At 41.7% G+C, this 15,470-nt stretch overlaps 1 protein-coding gene across 2 annotated transcripts in view; it reads right to left on the bottom strand.

Annotated features, from left to right (window-relative positions):
- The window catches only part of LOC115612308 (ral guanine nucleotide dissociation stimulator-like 1), a 68,712-nt gene extending 54,175 nt beyond the window's left edge, over nt 1-14,537 (bottom strand). For both annotated transcript variants that reach the window (XM_030496442.1, XM_030496441.1), the window contains exons 1-2: nt 14,341-14,537; nt 13,227-13,337 (exon numbers count right to left, since the gene is read on the bottom strand). In XM_030496442.1, the coding sequence (XP_030352302.1) occupies nt 13,227-13,337; nt 14,341-14,367 (138 nt within the window). In that variant the 5' untranslated portion in view covers nt 14,368-14,537. The remainder of the gene's footprint in view (nt 1-13,226; nt 13,338-14,340) is intronic.
- Between the last annotated feature and the right edge of the window lie 933 nt (nt 14,538-15,470).

Genomic DNA, 15,470 nt, shown 5'->3' on the forward strand with positions numbered 1-15,470 from the left:
TAAAAATGGTGGAACTTACTCAGCCATGGGAACACATAAACTCCTCCTCTGAATTTATCTCACTTCCTAGAAGCATCTGTGCAGCAAAGGAATGTAGCCATATTATTCAGCAAGAATCAAGTCCTCTGAGAAGTTCACTATGCAGCATACAAGCTTTTAGGAGAGACCAAAAAATGCCCTAACAGCTTAGCCGCAGATCTCCATCTCTAACTATCTTGTATGGTTTATGCACGTACCTTCTCATTGCTTCTTACCTACAAACAGTTCTTTCTCATCCTGACTCTCACCTCTCTAGCTAGAATGACTTTTAACAAAACCAAGACAAGCCTGGCCACCCTCTTCTCTTGTCTGACTTACTTACTCTCTTCATTGAACCTGAAACATCAGATAACCTAAACCTTTCTCATTTTTGCCATGCTTCACAGTTCTACAGTTCACCACAATCTTGGTCTCCCTTAAATGTGCCAGAGATGTATTATTTTCATAATACGTCAGTATGTATAAATATTCCTTGTTGTGGTTTTAGTCAGACATTGAAGCTTCAGCTAGTTTCTAATTTAAAATAGAAAAGTAAGAAACAGAAACCAGTAAGTCAGGTAAGATGCTTAGTCATGTGTATCTTGCATTTTTTGAGGAATAGCTGTCATCAAATGACATTTACTAGAAACACTCCTCTAACCCAGCAAACGTGTCCAATATTAAATATCTGCCCAAAGCCCTTCTGTGTCAGAGGAGAATTACTTCTGTAAAACTCAGCATCCACCTCTCTTCAGTGCATAGGAACACCAAATGTCCAATCACCAAACTGAGCAGTAAATAGATACTCTAAATAATCAACAGCTAAGTTAATAGAGCACCAGAGTGAAGGCAAGGCAGCAGGTTTTATTGCCCGTTTTGGCAGTAAAATCAGCCCATTTTGTAAAATATTTTGACTTCTGGAGACCAAGGTTACATAGTATTACATAGGAGACAAGTGTTACATAGTGTCTCCATGTAGGAAAAGCCCTTCACAGAGTCTTTGGATTTTCATAAAACAGTCAGTAATTAACTGTCAAAACTAAGAAAAGCTTTTACAGGTATGGATTATTGAGGGTCCCTAAAAGAGGGAAATAGGCAGTTGGGGCTGTTCTGTGCCCCCAAAACAGTAAATAATAATTACTGTTTCTGCTAACAACCCTTATCTTAACTTCTCCTCCTTGCCATACTCTCACTGCTTCCAGTCTGTCCTGGAAATTTGTAGGTGGCAAAGCCTGCTTACAGTTCCCAGGCTGAGTTACTTACCAGGAACCATAAAGGAGAAAGGAAGGGGTGCTGAGCACGGAAAACCAGTACAAAAAGGTGGCGGACAGCTCAGGTATTTCACTTGACTTTGATACAGTCAACAGCTTTCAGTAATCCTGACTGCAGATTACAATGCTAGGTATGCTGCGCCTTTCATAAAAGGAATACTTTGATGTTCAAGCTCACAGCACAGCAAATACTGTATTTACATACAGAATGCAAGCCTCAAGTATGACTATTTGAAAACATGGCATGATCAAACAGAACAACTGTTAACTGCAGATGGCAGAGAGTTTGGCTCTTCAGATTACAGTCTTGCAGGAAGAAGAGTCCCTCCTGGGAGGTCCTCAAAAGTGGCTCAAGAGAGTCTCTGGAAATTCAAGCCATGGTAATAGTAGCCATAAATGCTAGATCCATATGCAAGACCTCTGTATACTTCAGATTCTCCAGCTATGGAAGGGAAGATTAATACTGACATCCTCTATAAAGTACTTGAGAGTCTATAGATGACAAGTACTCTATTAAACTAAGAAATATCACGTCTACACTGAGTCCATATAGCAGATGTAGAAGACCACCAAATCAATCCAGTTTTGTTGCAAAAACCAGGCAGCAGAAGCTAAAGATGGCAACTAAAAACATGACAAATCCATGCATTCAGCTCAAAAGGCCAGATCCCAGCTCTGGGATCTTATTAAGGTCTACCGGAAGCTTGAAAACAAACTGTCTTTTACCAAAATGAAAACTTCTCCCCAGTACCTCCTCACCCATTTTACAGTCTTTGGAGGCGTCATCTGCCAGTGTCATGCAATACCAGCCAGTCTAGATCTTATTATAGGGTTGAGACACCAGTGTTCAACATAAGAGACCTTCACATAGCCTTAGCTTTTGTACTGTTACCAAGTGACTGCAGAATACTGTCACAAGCCAACAACTAAGGGCACAGCAAGCAAAGAGAATTACAAACCCACATATGAACAAATACTTTGAAAAGAAAACACTACCAAAAATCATTGTGGGATTTTTGTTAAAAGACATGACACATTGATATGTATTGTAAACAGCCACGTTGAATACACATATGGAATTCACTTATTAGTGTGTAAATCTCCTACAGAAGAGCTACCTAAACTCTGAAAACATGGCATAAATGCCTAAGGCGATGTTAACTTCCCAAATTTAAGAACATTTCTAACAAATATAAACACACAGACATAATAACCTATCTTCCACACTTCAATAAGTTAGGCTGACCTAAAAGCACATATTAGCCCCTTTTTGTCCTTCCAGGACTCCTTTTGTATGCAAATATTAAAGAACTTTAAACAAGGCAGACAGTATAAGCTAGAAGTCAGGTTTCCTGATTCAGTGACATCTGACAACACTGTGGCCTCTACAAAAAATACTTTCTCCTATTTTAAACTAATCTAGATTTCAAAGGCCTACAACATTGGACCTTTCTCCCCATGTAACCCACATCAATATCCTCCCAGATATAAAAAATACAGCTGCTAAAGTCATCATTCGAGCCCACAAATAACTCATAGTCTGCCTTGAAAGTGAAAGCCTTGTCCCTGTCCCAGGACTCATGTCATGGCCTCATCCACCTCAATACTTACGCTGAAATAGCTACATAACTGCAATTTTAATATTGCATCCCCTCCCACCTCCCTAATTCCTCATTTTATTGTTAAATGGGCCTTGATTACTCTGGCACAAGGCTAGACATCACAGGATCATTTCCAGTACAACTGAACTTTGATGCCACTTGATACTGCTATAGCATTAGCCCAATGACATCACCACTGCACTGAAGTTGAAAATCCGCAATTATCCTCATATTTATAAGCTGCCTGAATGCTAAAGATGACAACTCTATATCTAGAATAAGAAATATCAGAGGAAAGTTATTATACAAATTCTGTTTGTGAAACACTGGTCAGCAAAGCCATTTCCCATGCTTCTTTCAGGAAAAATGCTAAAACAAAATATGCTGATATTTTTTATTAAATGCCAAGTATAGCAAAGAGAGGGGATGACTGATATTACAAATAACAGACAGATTTAATATCGCAAGAGTCACACCATTTTATGAAAATTATAGGTCAAGATGAAAATATTGTATTTTGACTACTTAGAAACCCAAAGACCATTTTCCACTAGTATGTATGTTGCTGGTAGTCAAAAACTGTGATACTGCTCCCATGAAAAGTCACACTATTTTCTTCCCCTTCCAGGAAGGTAATTCAATTTAATTGAGGAGCTCATCATCACTTTCTGCACAGTAAGTAGAAACAAAGAATGTCCTGTATGAGACAGCAGGCAACACTGCTGAGCTCAAAATGGATTTGAGGATGCCACAAGTAATTATTCTGTTGCATAATAGTAGCATGAATGCACATTACATAACCCAAAACGCTTTTATTCACCCTGATCATATTGTTGGCTTTCCTTTCACACTGTAAAGCTTGGTCAGACAGTACACAGAAATTAAAAATGTACTGACTCAGAAAATCAGTGTAAACTGCTACTGCACTCAGTGTAAACAACAAGACAAGAGTGAGAAATTGTAATAGTATGAATAGCTGGAAAACTGTAGGTGTGAGGAGATTAAATGCATTTTGACAGAGGAGAAAATATTTTGCCAAAGACTTCTTCAGATTTTAAAACAAACTGAACATGAAACATAAGGTATTTTTGTGGAAGAAAAAATATCCAGGAAATGTTGTACCTTGTTTCATGATAATTACTGTAAGCAATCTTTATTGCCAAGATTTTTTTAATCTTTTGTAAAAGAAAGAATTTAGCAGTAAGTGACCATTTTCATGACCACAGCATGAATGCATACCTAAGCTGTACTGCAAATTTCATTTCAACGGCTGTGCTTTTTACTACTCTTTGTTTAAAACTAAGAGATCTCTCCAGGGTGGGGCCCAAGTATAAAATGCAGTTATAGTAAGCTAACGTTACCTAATATTAAGAGTTGCCAGCGTGAACATTTATTTAAGTGCTGAAAGAGTCCAAAAATATTAGTTCGATCAGTAGTTCAGGCCAAACTGTACTTCTACTATATTATCTAGACATAGCAGGGCACCTGATTAAGAATCCCTTAGTATTCTTCTCTTGTATACATACACACACATAGAGAGAAAGGGAGTGTCTACGTATGACATGTCTGTATGCACTACACCTGTAATGGCAACATCCTTGTGCTACTTCTATAGGTATGTTCTCTATGACAAATTCTGCATGTGCTAATTCTATAAGTATATTCTCTATGACAAATTCTGCATGTTCTATGACAAACTGCATAAGCATATGGCAACTAAACATACTGCATACGTACACAAATTACTGCGTTCTCATAACTACAGCACCCAACCATTAACCCATTTCTTTTGATACTGCAGAAAGCAGCACAGGTTGTGTGAGCTGGCACTGAGCCCACTGCAGACATTTGTTTAAGAATACTATGTTGCAGCTGAACTTCAATCCCTAGTCAATGGACACAAATCAAAACACACACATAGTTATGTGGAAGTATTGAGTGAATACAAAATAAGTATAGCTTACAAGCAAAGGGGGGAAGAAAGAGCAAAAAATGTCAGGCTGCAAGATAAAACAGAAATTGTTCATGTTTACTGCCTAATTTGGTTTTGTTTTGTTGTTGGTTTTGAGGGGTTTTTTTATGAGGGGCTGTTATTTAATTACCCATCAGTCATTAACAGCATAACTTTGTTGTTTTCTGTCCTGTTCTAACTTTTACACCTGATGTCTTCTGAACAAAATGACTGTTTTTGCATAAAGAATGCAAGCCTCATGGTTTAAGTGTGCAAGAGTTCATTCACATTTTGCATGCCACAGGGAGCCAGCAGACCGAAAGAACAGCCAGAATCAATCTGAAGCACTCAATGGGAGGAATGCAAAAGCATAAGATTTGACTTCCAAATGAAATACGTTATTGTTACTTATGAAACATTTCCAACAGCAGCACAATGGCTGCCATGTCAAAATGTAAAACCACCCCTGTCCTAAAGGGTTTCTACTCTAAAAATACAAAATGCACTGCAGGTAGAGCCAGAGATTACTACAAACCAAGCAAACAAACAAAGGATGCGTGGGCCTATCTTCATAATAATTTTCTTGTTGTATTTGCATGTAATATTTATGCTGGCTTCCAAATGGACCTCAGGAGCATTTAGTTAACTAATCTCTTTCACACTGAGGGTTACAGTTAATCCTGAAGAGTGTACTGACTTGTCATTTGCATCCCAACACCAATAAAGCTTTGATGTTATGAACATCACCTAACAAAGTCTATACACATGAATACTATAAACAACTGAAGGACATTCTGCACTTGATTTGAGACAAAAAGAGAAATTCAATATGATTCAATGCATGCAAGCTTTTATGCAAGTTTATGTGGGGCATAAACTATATATAGGAGGAAATAAAACCCTAGATAGCTTTTGAGTATGCGACAGTCTATTTCTGCTATAGGACATATAGATACTCAGAATTCTAGATCATTGATTTTTAAGAGTCAGAAGGAGCCACTGATATCAGGAAGTCTAAGCTAACAGATGGGATATATCACAAGTCTCCAGTTTGAAGCCCAATAGCTATGATAGTTTGAACACATCTCAAAGCTGTCAGCCATTCCATATTCAATCATTCTGAGACTTTTCAATATAAAATGCCACTTTCTAATAAAAACATGTTGCTTTACTTGCACAAAGAGCCCATGGACTCCTTAAAAAGGAAGAAACAGTTATTGACTAGGAGAAAGGTTGAGCCTTCACAAGGAGAAAGACAACTGTACAAAGCACTGGAGGGGGTGGAACAGGAAAAGAAAATAATCCTTTAAACTGCTTTCAGAACAAAAAGGTAGGAAAAATATACGAGGGAAACAGATGAAAGAATAGCATATAATAACAGGATCATTCTGCAAAAGCATTTGAAATGCCTATACCTTATTGGTGCCATTGTGGCACAGTAGGTGCATTGCCAGCTGTAGTACACAGGCCATGTGCTGGAGACCCACACAGCACTCAAAGCCACTGCAACCCACTCAGATACAGCAACTCACTCCACAGGAGAGGCTCTTCTTCACGTGCTGCATAGTGCATCTTTGGGGTCCTACTGAATGTATCAGGAAGGAGGTAAACTCCGGTGTCTCATCCAACACCCTTTCTCTTCACAGAAGAGATTAGAAGAGCCAAGTCTCTGCATCTGTAAGCAGCAGAGTATACTGCTCTCCCAGATTTCAACAGTAAAGATTGGACAACAGAATCACAGGGCATATCAGGAGGATCTTGCTCTGCTACAGAACTTTTCTTGCATGTCCAGCAGAGCAGAAGAGTTTTCTCTCTCATAGATCTGAATACTCTACATTTGTGCTAAAACACAAGAGTTTGCCTCTACATTCCTCGGATCACTAGATCTGAAAATGAATAGTGAGTATATTACAGGTGAGAACATTAAACACCCAAAAGATAAGTTGGTCAGTTTAAGCCACAGGGTGAGTCACTAGCTAACGAATACTGAACATGGGACTCCCGACTTGCTGTACATTTCTAAATCCAGTATCACAATTATCCTTAAATTTGTATGACAGGACCATTATACATAATAATTAATGTGCTTCATATCACCTGCATCAAACAGTTTATTCTCAGTGAAGATTTCACTTCATTTTTAAGTCATGGGAGACAAGAGGACCACCACCACAAGTTTCAGTGGTGCTTGCAGTATGCAGTAACTTCTGCACTGATGCAGGGCTGAGCTACACAGAGATGACTGCAAAAATGTCGACATAAATTGGTATTTGGACACAAATTGGTAGCAAAGAGGAACAACTAAAAACTCCATGAGACTGTAACCCAGTAACCTGACAGAGCAAAAGGGTAATGACTGCTACCACACAAAATGGCAGAAAGCTTCACACCTAATGTAGAGGTTGCCAAAGTTTTATTTCAATTGCCAAAGCTGCTAAAGGGTGGCTAGACTCTGATGGGCAACAGATGGCTTATGCAACTAAATGTGGAGAGATGTAAGAGGCCAGCAAAAAAGTCTGTTGAAAGTTCTACTCTCAAAGGTCACAGCGTGGCACACAGATCAGAGAAAAGATCTGAAGGGTTAGAGTAGGCAGAACATTAAATCTTTCAGCACAACGCTTGGAAGCAGCAACAAAAAGCAAACAATTCTGCAAAGTATAAATAAAGGGTACCAAAGCAAGTCAAAGGACATTATTCTTCCAGTGCATAAAAGGTCTGATGAGACCACATGTAGAGTACCATACTCTGTTCTAGCTGCCTTATTTTTAAAGTGGCTATTATGAAGTTGAATGGGGTAAAGCAAAGAGCAACCCACACGATTCCTACATTCGCAGAGTCTAAAACAGCAAGGACACAAACTTTTGTTTTACACACACACACAAAAAAAAAAAAAAAAAAAAAAAAAAGCAGTATCTGAGCACCCAGAGTTCTCATTGACCAGGAGGAGATTGCAGGACTGCTGGAAAACAGGCCCACAACAAACTCCCATACTATGTTGCAATATGGCCCTGACATCTTCTGGACATTAACGCTCTCATGATTGTTTTTATGAGTGCCTGTGTTCTGCCTCATTAAATATTTGCTGCAAATAAATTGAAACCAGGACTCTATAAACAGTAACATATAATAATTGTCATTTTAAGTGAAACTAGAAGTTTCTTCCTCAGACAATGGCCAGATGCTGTAGAGGAAGGTGAAGAAATAACACCTGTAACACACCAGTCTAAAGGAAAAGACTCTTCTCAGCTGCAGATGTTTGTTTTATACCTAAATCACAAAAAGTTACATGTCCTGTGTTTTAAATCTCATATAGTATTAATGCATTTGTTCTCATAATTTATAGAAATGTCTAATCCTTCCTGAATCCTTCTAGACTCAGTTGGACTCAATTACTTCTTTCAGCAGTAAGCCCTTCAGGTTAATTACATGCAGTGTAAAATTATACATTTCCCCCATCCCCCTTGCTTTCAAAAGCACCAGATACTCCCTGGAGATAAACCATCCCTTCTCCACTCACAGTTTTAAATGCCTTCACTACATCCTCCTATTCAATGCCAGTATCGAGCCTCAACCCCATAAGTATTTAACAGATGCTAAAACTGCACATCAACCCTAGCTGCACCAAGACACAGATTTAACAGTCCTCACCTTTTCAGTCTCTTCAAATGCAGGCAATCCTTTCCTATCTGTGGATCCCTTTTCTAGTTCTTTTACCTTTGAGATGAGGGAACAAGCATCAGGAATGAGTGAGGTGCTATTGTAATCTCCTTAATAGTATTTTCTATTCTAAGCGTTACTTTATTCCCCACTTCCCCACTACAGCTTAATATTTGGGCTTGCTTTCACAACTGCTGTTGCATGGTTTGTGAATGCTTCCAGAGAGCTCTGGACTCTCAGAAGTCCAGGTCTCCTTCCCAAGTGCTTTTAATTGATTCACTTCTGGTCCTAAACTGTTTCAATGTGCTGCTGTGTATTGTTAAGCAGCTGCTCCTTGCAGTATACATGTCATGTGTGGAGAAGATACCCATGTGATAGCACTATGAAGCCACTAAATAAATATTACCACGCAACTTCAACAGCTAATTTATCTCTCCCTTTTTCTAATGTTTCAAACTCTTCAGCAACCTCAAAACCCAGCCTTTTTGAAATCACAGTGTCCCAGAATAACTTTTTCCTCCTCTCTTTCCTACCTCCCCAAATAAAGGGGAACTCTACCAAATCCCAGGCAACAGCACTGCTGCTGAATTTTAAGCCCCACCCAAATCACACTTTTGTACTATGTTACATTACAACATATTTCACATAGTCCATCTATGTGAAAATTTATGGCCACGCTTTCAAAGTTATTTGGATGAAAGATGCTGTAAGAATGCAAGATCATTATCATTTCACTTGGATGTTTTTACTTTCCTTCTGGTCCGCAAATTATTGGTGGCATGGTGCTGAACTGAACTACAGTGCAGCTGTATTCAGGCGCTAGCAGAAGTTCATTCTGGTCCAAGGTAGAGTGATTTCATAAACAGCAAATGGATTTCTATGTCCAAAACATAGATTTCCTCACTATCCCTTTAGAACTTTATTCACGAAAAAAAAAAAAAAGACACCCATCTCCTCATACATCTCCATAAAATTCTTATTCTAGAAGGTGTAAAAACATAACACAGACTTTATCATTCGGGCCCAAATGTAAACCTACATGCTAGTATATCACCCATGAAGAACCACAAGTCACTTCTTGAGAGCTTGTATGGCCACTGAACATGAAAACAGAGCATTTTGGGGGTGAATCAAGGACAAAAGAGGTTCTGGGAGACTACAGGGGCAAAGCATGACTACTCCCTGGAGACAACTACTGGTCAGCTGCTCAGCCCTTTAGGAATGAGGACTAGATGTATCTGTGTTGACTATGAGGAGACACAGAAAGTATGCAAATAAAACATAATCAAAGTATCATCCCAGAGCTCAAAGAATAGTCTATCAAACTGGTCCACATCCAGTGGACAAAAGCCGCTTTGCTGCTATATAAGCATTCTGCTAAGAACATAACATTTAAAATGCGAGTGGGGGACACAGTTTTTCTGGTGTTAAAAAAAAAGGAGGGGCAAAAAAAAAAGAAAAAAAAAAAAGAGGTCTTATACATAATCTCTGATAATATTTTACTGGGTGATAACACTAAGACATCATAGATGTTTTGCCTCTGGTTTAGAACACACTATACACTGGCTGCATAAAGACAAGCAAGAGCAGGTTTCACACTGAGTTAGCATTCATTTACCCCTTTCACACATGGTAACCCCATTTTCTTCAAGGGGCTAGGTCATGATTTGATAACTTTGTGCTTATTTCTTCACACAGCTATATACCCCCTTACAGTGCTGGCTATAGGAAGCTGTATATTTAGAAAATAGATTCCTACAGCGGTAGTAAAAGATGCAAGTTCAAAGCACGCATTTACACACATATTTTTAATTAGCTTTACCAAGGTTAAATACAAGCATGACTAACATGCTTGTAATGCTTCAGCCTGTTTCTTAAATGAAAACATCAAAACCCAAACTGTAAAACTAATGGTTTCTCCAGGGCTATTCCCTTTACAGCATCTCAGTCCAGTCTGTATGCTACTTCTCCCAGGCTTTCCGATGACACACAGCCACATTCCTTGCCAACTCTTCTTTAACCCAACAAGTGACCTAGATCTAGCATTCAGAAAGAAAATGCCAGTTTTTTTTCACAGAGCAAGCTGATTCTTCTGTTATCCCTTTCACCTACTTCTTGAAAAAGCAAGCAAGATAATATTCAGTGATGTTAGTAAGATAGTTAAGATGCCAGAATCCAGGGAGAACCTTTAACATACAAGAAGCCTAGTTTAAAAAGACAGGCATCCTAACTATCAGAGGAATTCTCAGTGGAGATCAATGATAGCACAGGAAATCATATATTCCTATGTCACAGGTAAACTGAAAGTATGCCAAAGGCAAGTTTGCATACATAAACTGGCTGGCTATGAGATTCTGAAATGCAGTCACACACAACCTGTGCCAAAACAGAGCAGTGCAGTCTCCAGCAACTTTTACTCAAGAGGCCTCCCTTAGCTCTTGCTATTCCACTTAATATAACTATCATTAGCAAGAGATGCCTCTGCACAGCCTTATAGGAAGGGAGGCTGCCTGTGTCTCTCTAGTGTCAAGTGGCCTTGCACGATTACCCTACAGCCTTAACTAAGTGTTAATTACCCTGCAAGATTAAAGCACTGCCAAGCTGTCACCCTTTGACAGCTTGGAATGAGAGGTTTAAACTCAACTGAGAGCATGACACTGTGCTACAAAGCCAGTTACCCTTCTAACTACACATTTGTATTTGGAACTGGGAAAGTAAAAGACAGTAATCTTTCAGGCTTCCTTTTTAAAACTCATAATAAGCTCAGTTTTCATTTTTGAGTGACTGTTCCACATGCAGCATCTACTACCCAGCTGATGACTGCATTGAAGACTGCTACTTGGGATATCCCTGGAGCAGAGACTTGTGCCTGAACCAGGAAGTAAGGAGAAAAATATTCCACAAGAAGTCATTAATCAGCTACGGTACTATATGGTACTATTACGCCCACAGCTGAAGGAAAGAGCAGGAGGAAAAAGCCTACGCAAAACCAAAAGGCAAGCTTAATGAGATGCCAAAGCTTTCTTTTTGATAGCTATATACATGCCTATAGGTAATTTGGTTCCTTCTGAAATCTCCTATAGATCTACTTTGTGGGTCTCCAGTAGCTGACAGGTATCTTCCACCACACAAAATCAATGTGAGCACACCCCATTTTTCTTCCTTCTCCAAAATGGTTTTTCAGAGAAGACAGCATTTGGAGCAAACAATAGCACAACCCAGTTTCTGTGGGGAGCCTGTCAGCTCCTTGGGAACTGTTTTTCTGCTTCTGCCAAACGTACAGTCAGAACTACATCCTGGCCTTGGTCTGGGCAGTCAGGACAGGCTGCAGGAACCTGATTCCAAAGAGTTTGATTTAGTGAAAAGGGACTAACATATGCTACAAATCAAGAGACAAAACAGCAAGCTGCAGCAAGGACAATGATCAGCCAAGCCCTTGCCTGCTGGTTGCACAGGAAACTACAGTTGACCAGAACATCTAGGACCTCAGAGCAAGATGAAAAAGAAATCACAGAGCTGGCTCAGAAGGGATTAAAGGAGGACAGGAGTAGGCTCAGAGAAAAATTGAGGTTTTGCATGTTCCTAAAATGTTGATGCTTCCAGGCACCATTTAAATCTCAACCCATACTTTAGGAAGTCAGTGTTGTTGGAAAATTAAAAAAAAAGCTAAAACTTCTTCTTTGACATACTGCTCAAGTCCAGGAGAAGGCTAGGTCCTAACTTCTAACAGGTTAGAAGTTTCTGTAATGTTTTTCTGACGGAACTCTCAAACAGAAGCTTCCTTCCAATGTATGTGACTATAGTTGGTGTTTAGAAGCCAACTTGGAATCATATGCAGTGTGAGACAATCATTCAAAATTTATTTTTAAAACACCACAAAGTTCTCAGAAAAGGCAGTTATCAAATAATATCAGTGTTAAGAAAACACAAAAATGTTTAATGACAGATTTGGTACTTCCCCTTTGAGAATTTTGAAAGTATTTAAAAGCACCCTTCTATGGCAATTTGTTTATAGTTTGGAAGAATATGTTCTGCTATACACCCAATGCTCTAGGATTAAAGGCACCCTGAGACAAGCAATGTTTTGAATCAATCTCTGCCTGAACACACCCAGAGCAGTTCAGCTGTGGCCAAAAAAATTAAAGCAGAAAGAAAAAAAAACCTCATGTATCTAAAATCCACTGCTTACTCTTGACATGTAACCAGTGGCTAACTATACATGGCAGCACTAGCCATGAAGGAGCATAGTATTTCTCTGTTCTCTGGATATTTAAGACTCAAAGGAAGAGCAGTCTGTGTCATCCATCAGTAGAGCAAAAAACCTGATGCTTGAGGACTGGCTCTGAAAGCTTAGTAGTCATTTAAGAAGTGGAGATACAGTCTTTATAGGCCTCCTCCAGTGCACAGAGGCTTGGAGGAACTCCTGTTCCTGCTGCATTTCATGTGACCTGCCCCAATAACAACTCCAGAGGCAGAGTGAAGGTCTCTTCCTCAATCCTTCTTCGATAAAGGGCTCCTATAAGAAAAACGTTTGTAAGCATTAGGGAGTCCCACCTGCCTCAATGGCTCATTCCTCACTGCTTCAGTGTTTTGGTGGTTTTTTAAATAGTGAGAGCAGTCAGTGCTGAAAGTTAATATCGTAACAATACATGTGGAATTCAGCTCCCTGGAACAGGCTCCAAAGTCCATGCGCAGCCTTCAAAATGCCACTGTGCCAGCTTTACTTACCCCTAGCCATCTTGCTCCTTTGTTGGCAGCCTGCTGAATCTGCACTCTTTTCAGGGTGACATGGTAAACAGCTCCCTCTTCTACCTCTTCACCCTCATCCTGAATTGTGCTCTGCCAGGAAAAGGGGAAAGAAAGAAAAGTAAGAGAAAGGAATGTTTTCCCTCCTCTGCTAACCACAATCTACACCAGGTGCTCTACTGCTTCGTGCAGAGCTGAGGGCAGAAAATGGGCTGCACAAAGTAATTAGAACAATCGAAGCAATACACGATACTTTCAGATTGAGGGAACACTGAAGATATTCTTGGCAAGCTGTCCTTTCCTGTGGTATCAAGATACCCTGACTTTCCATTTAACTATTTTTCCTAGACTAGCACATATTTTAAATAGTTGTATAAAGTCTTTTCTAAGGAAATAGTTTGGTTTTGATTAGCAGTCTTCTTTTCCCTCTCTTTCTCCCTCCCCCTCTCTCCTTTTCTAAAGCAATTAATCTCTTTGGCCTTTCATTAATGGAAGGAATTGGACTTTTTAAAACTGAATTACAATTTAAAATTGAATTACTTAGGCAGACAGCCTTTAAACTTTGAAGCTTACAAGCATTTAAAATACAGCAACCCTTCTTTCTTTTGACAGGAGGGACCTAAAGTGCTTGTGGTTTGCTTTTCCAAAACCTCTTATTTCAAGCTACAAAAAAAAACTTTACAGAGTCGAGGCTTTAAAACTCACAAATAATAGAAAGCAGATGGGGGGGGGGGGGGGGGAGTATTCTAAACTTTAACCAAACATTTGCTGCGATGACTTCTCACTTCCTCAGTTATTGACCGTACAAAAGAGCGCAAGCCGCTGCAAGGCGGACAGAAAACATGCATCTGAGTTTCTCTGAGGGGTAACCAACTTCCCTCTCTGAAGCTCTCTCTTCATCCTCTGTCAAGCACACACACACAAGTACTCGCGAAGATAAGCACCACTCGGAAGCGAGGAAAAGCAGAAAGGCGATTAATAGACGGCGTTTCCAGCGAGGCTCCGGGAAGCAGCGGGCGGCGCGCCCGGCCACCCCGCCGACACCGGCACCCCGCGGGTAGGGGAAGGGGGGGGACGGGACGGGACAACCGGTTACCATTTTAGCTTTCCACAGCAATTTCATTCTCGATGGCTTCCCGGGCGCCTCGACGGGCCACGCCGCCGCTGCTCCGCCGCCGCTCCGCCCTGTCAGCGGCCGCCGCCGCCGCCGCGGGCCGGGACGGGCCGAGCCGTGCGGCCCCTCGGCTCCGCGGCGCGGGAGACGGGAGGGCGGGCGGCCGCGCCAGGCCCCGCCTCGGCCCAGCCTCGCTGAGGGGCTTCCTGTTTATCGCGGGCAACCCCGGCCGAGAAGTTACGGCGGACGCAGGCGTCCGCGCACGGAGCCGCGCCGGGACCGGCAGCGAGGCTGCAGCTCCCCTGGGGGTGTCGACCGAAGCGGGGCGTTCACCCAGCCCCCACCGCGGTGTCCCCGTAAGAGGGACACGGTGCGGCGCGTCCTGCGCGGCTTCCAGCGGGACGGGTCACGGAGGAAGCGCCTCCTGCCAGCTCCGCCAGCCATCGCCCGGGTGCATCCGCGCACCGACCGGCGCCCGGGCACGGCAGAGGGTGAGCGGCGGCGCCCGGTGCTTGCGGGAGGCCGGGGCAGGTGCGGAGAGCAGAGGGCCGCGCTTGGGTCTCCCTGCCGCTGCTGCCGGGTTTGTAACTGCTCCAGCATACAGGAAAACGCAAATGCACAAAAGGCAGGAATTTTAAGCGAAACTTAAATGAAAAATTACAAGCTTGAAAGTAAGGAAGTAAAACGTTATGGTAAAGCCCGTCATCGCTGCGAGCGGCAGTACTTTACGTTGTCGTAGTCCTGCTCCGCAGAGGAGTGAAGAGTCTGTCCAGCACTCGCCCACCGGGCAGTTCAGGTGGCTCAGACAGGAGCAGACAGAAGGGCCTTTCTCCTCCTCCTGCGCACGCCAGCCAGGCTGTGGCCGGGCAGGCACACCCCCCCACCCCCGCCGCCCTTTGCAAGCCTATCCTGTGACCACCAGCAGACCTTCCCCTGACACGAACATGCGAAGAGCGGGGACAGGGGATGTGCAGGTGCGTAGCAGCAGATAAGAAACCAATGATAAACAGCAGAGCCATGAGGAGCAAGGAATAGAGATGTAGGCTGTGCATCACAGATGTGGAGGTGAAGAGGCGTGAGTTCCTGGTTTGAGGAGATAAGGTTTATGGTGA

Source organism: Strigops habroptila, chromosome 8 (genome assembly GCF_004027225.2).
Source record: "Strigops habroptila isolate Jane chromosome 8, bStrHab1.2.pri, whole genome shotgun sequence".
Lineage (NCBI taxonomy): Eukaryota > Metazoa > Chordata > Aves > Psittaciformes > Psittacidae > Strigops > Strigops habroptila.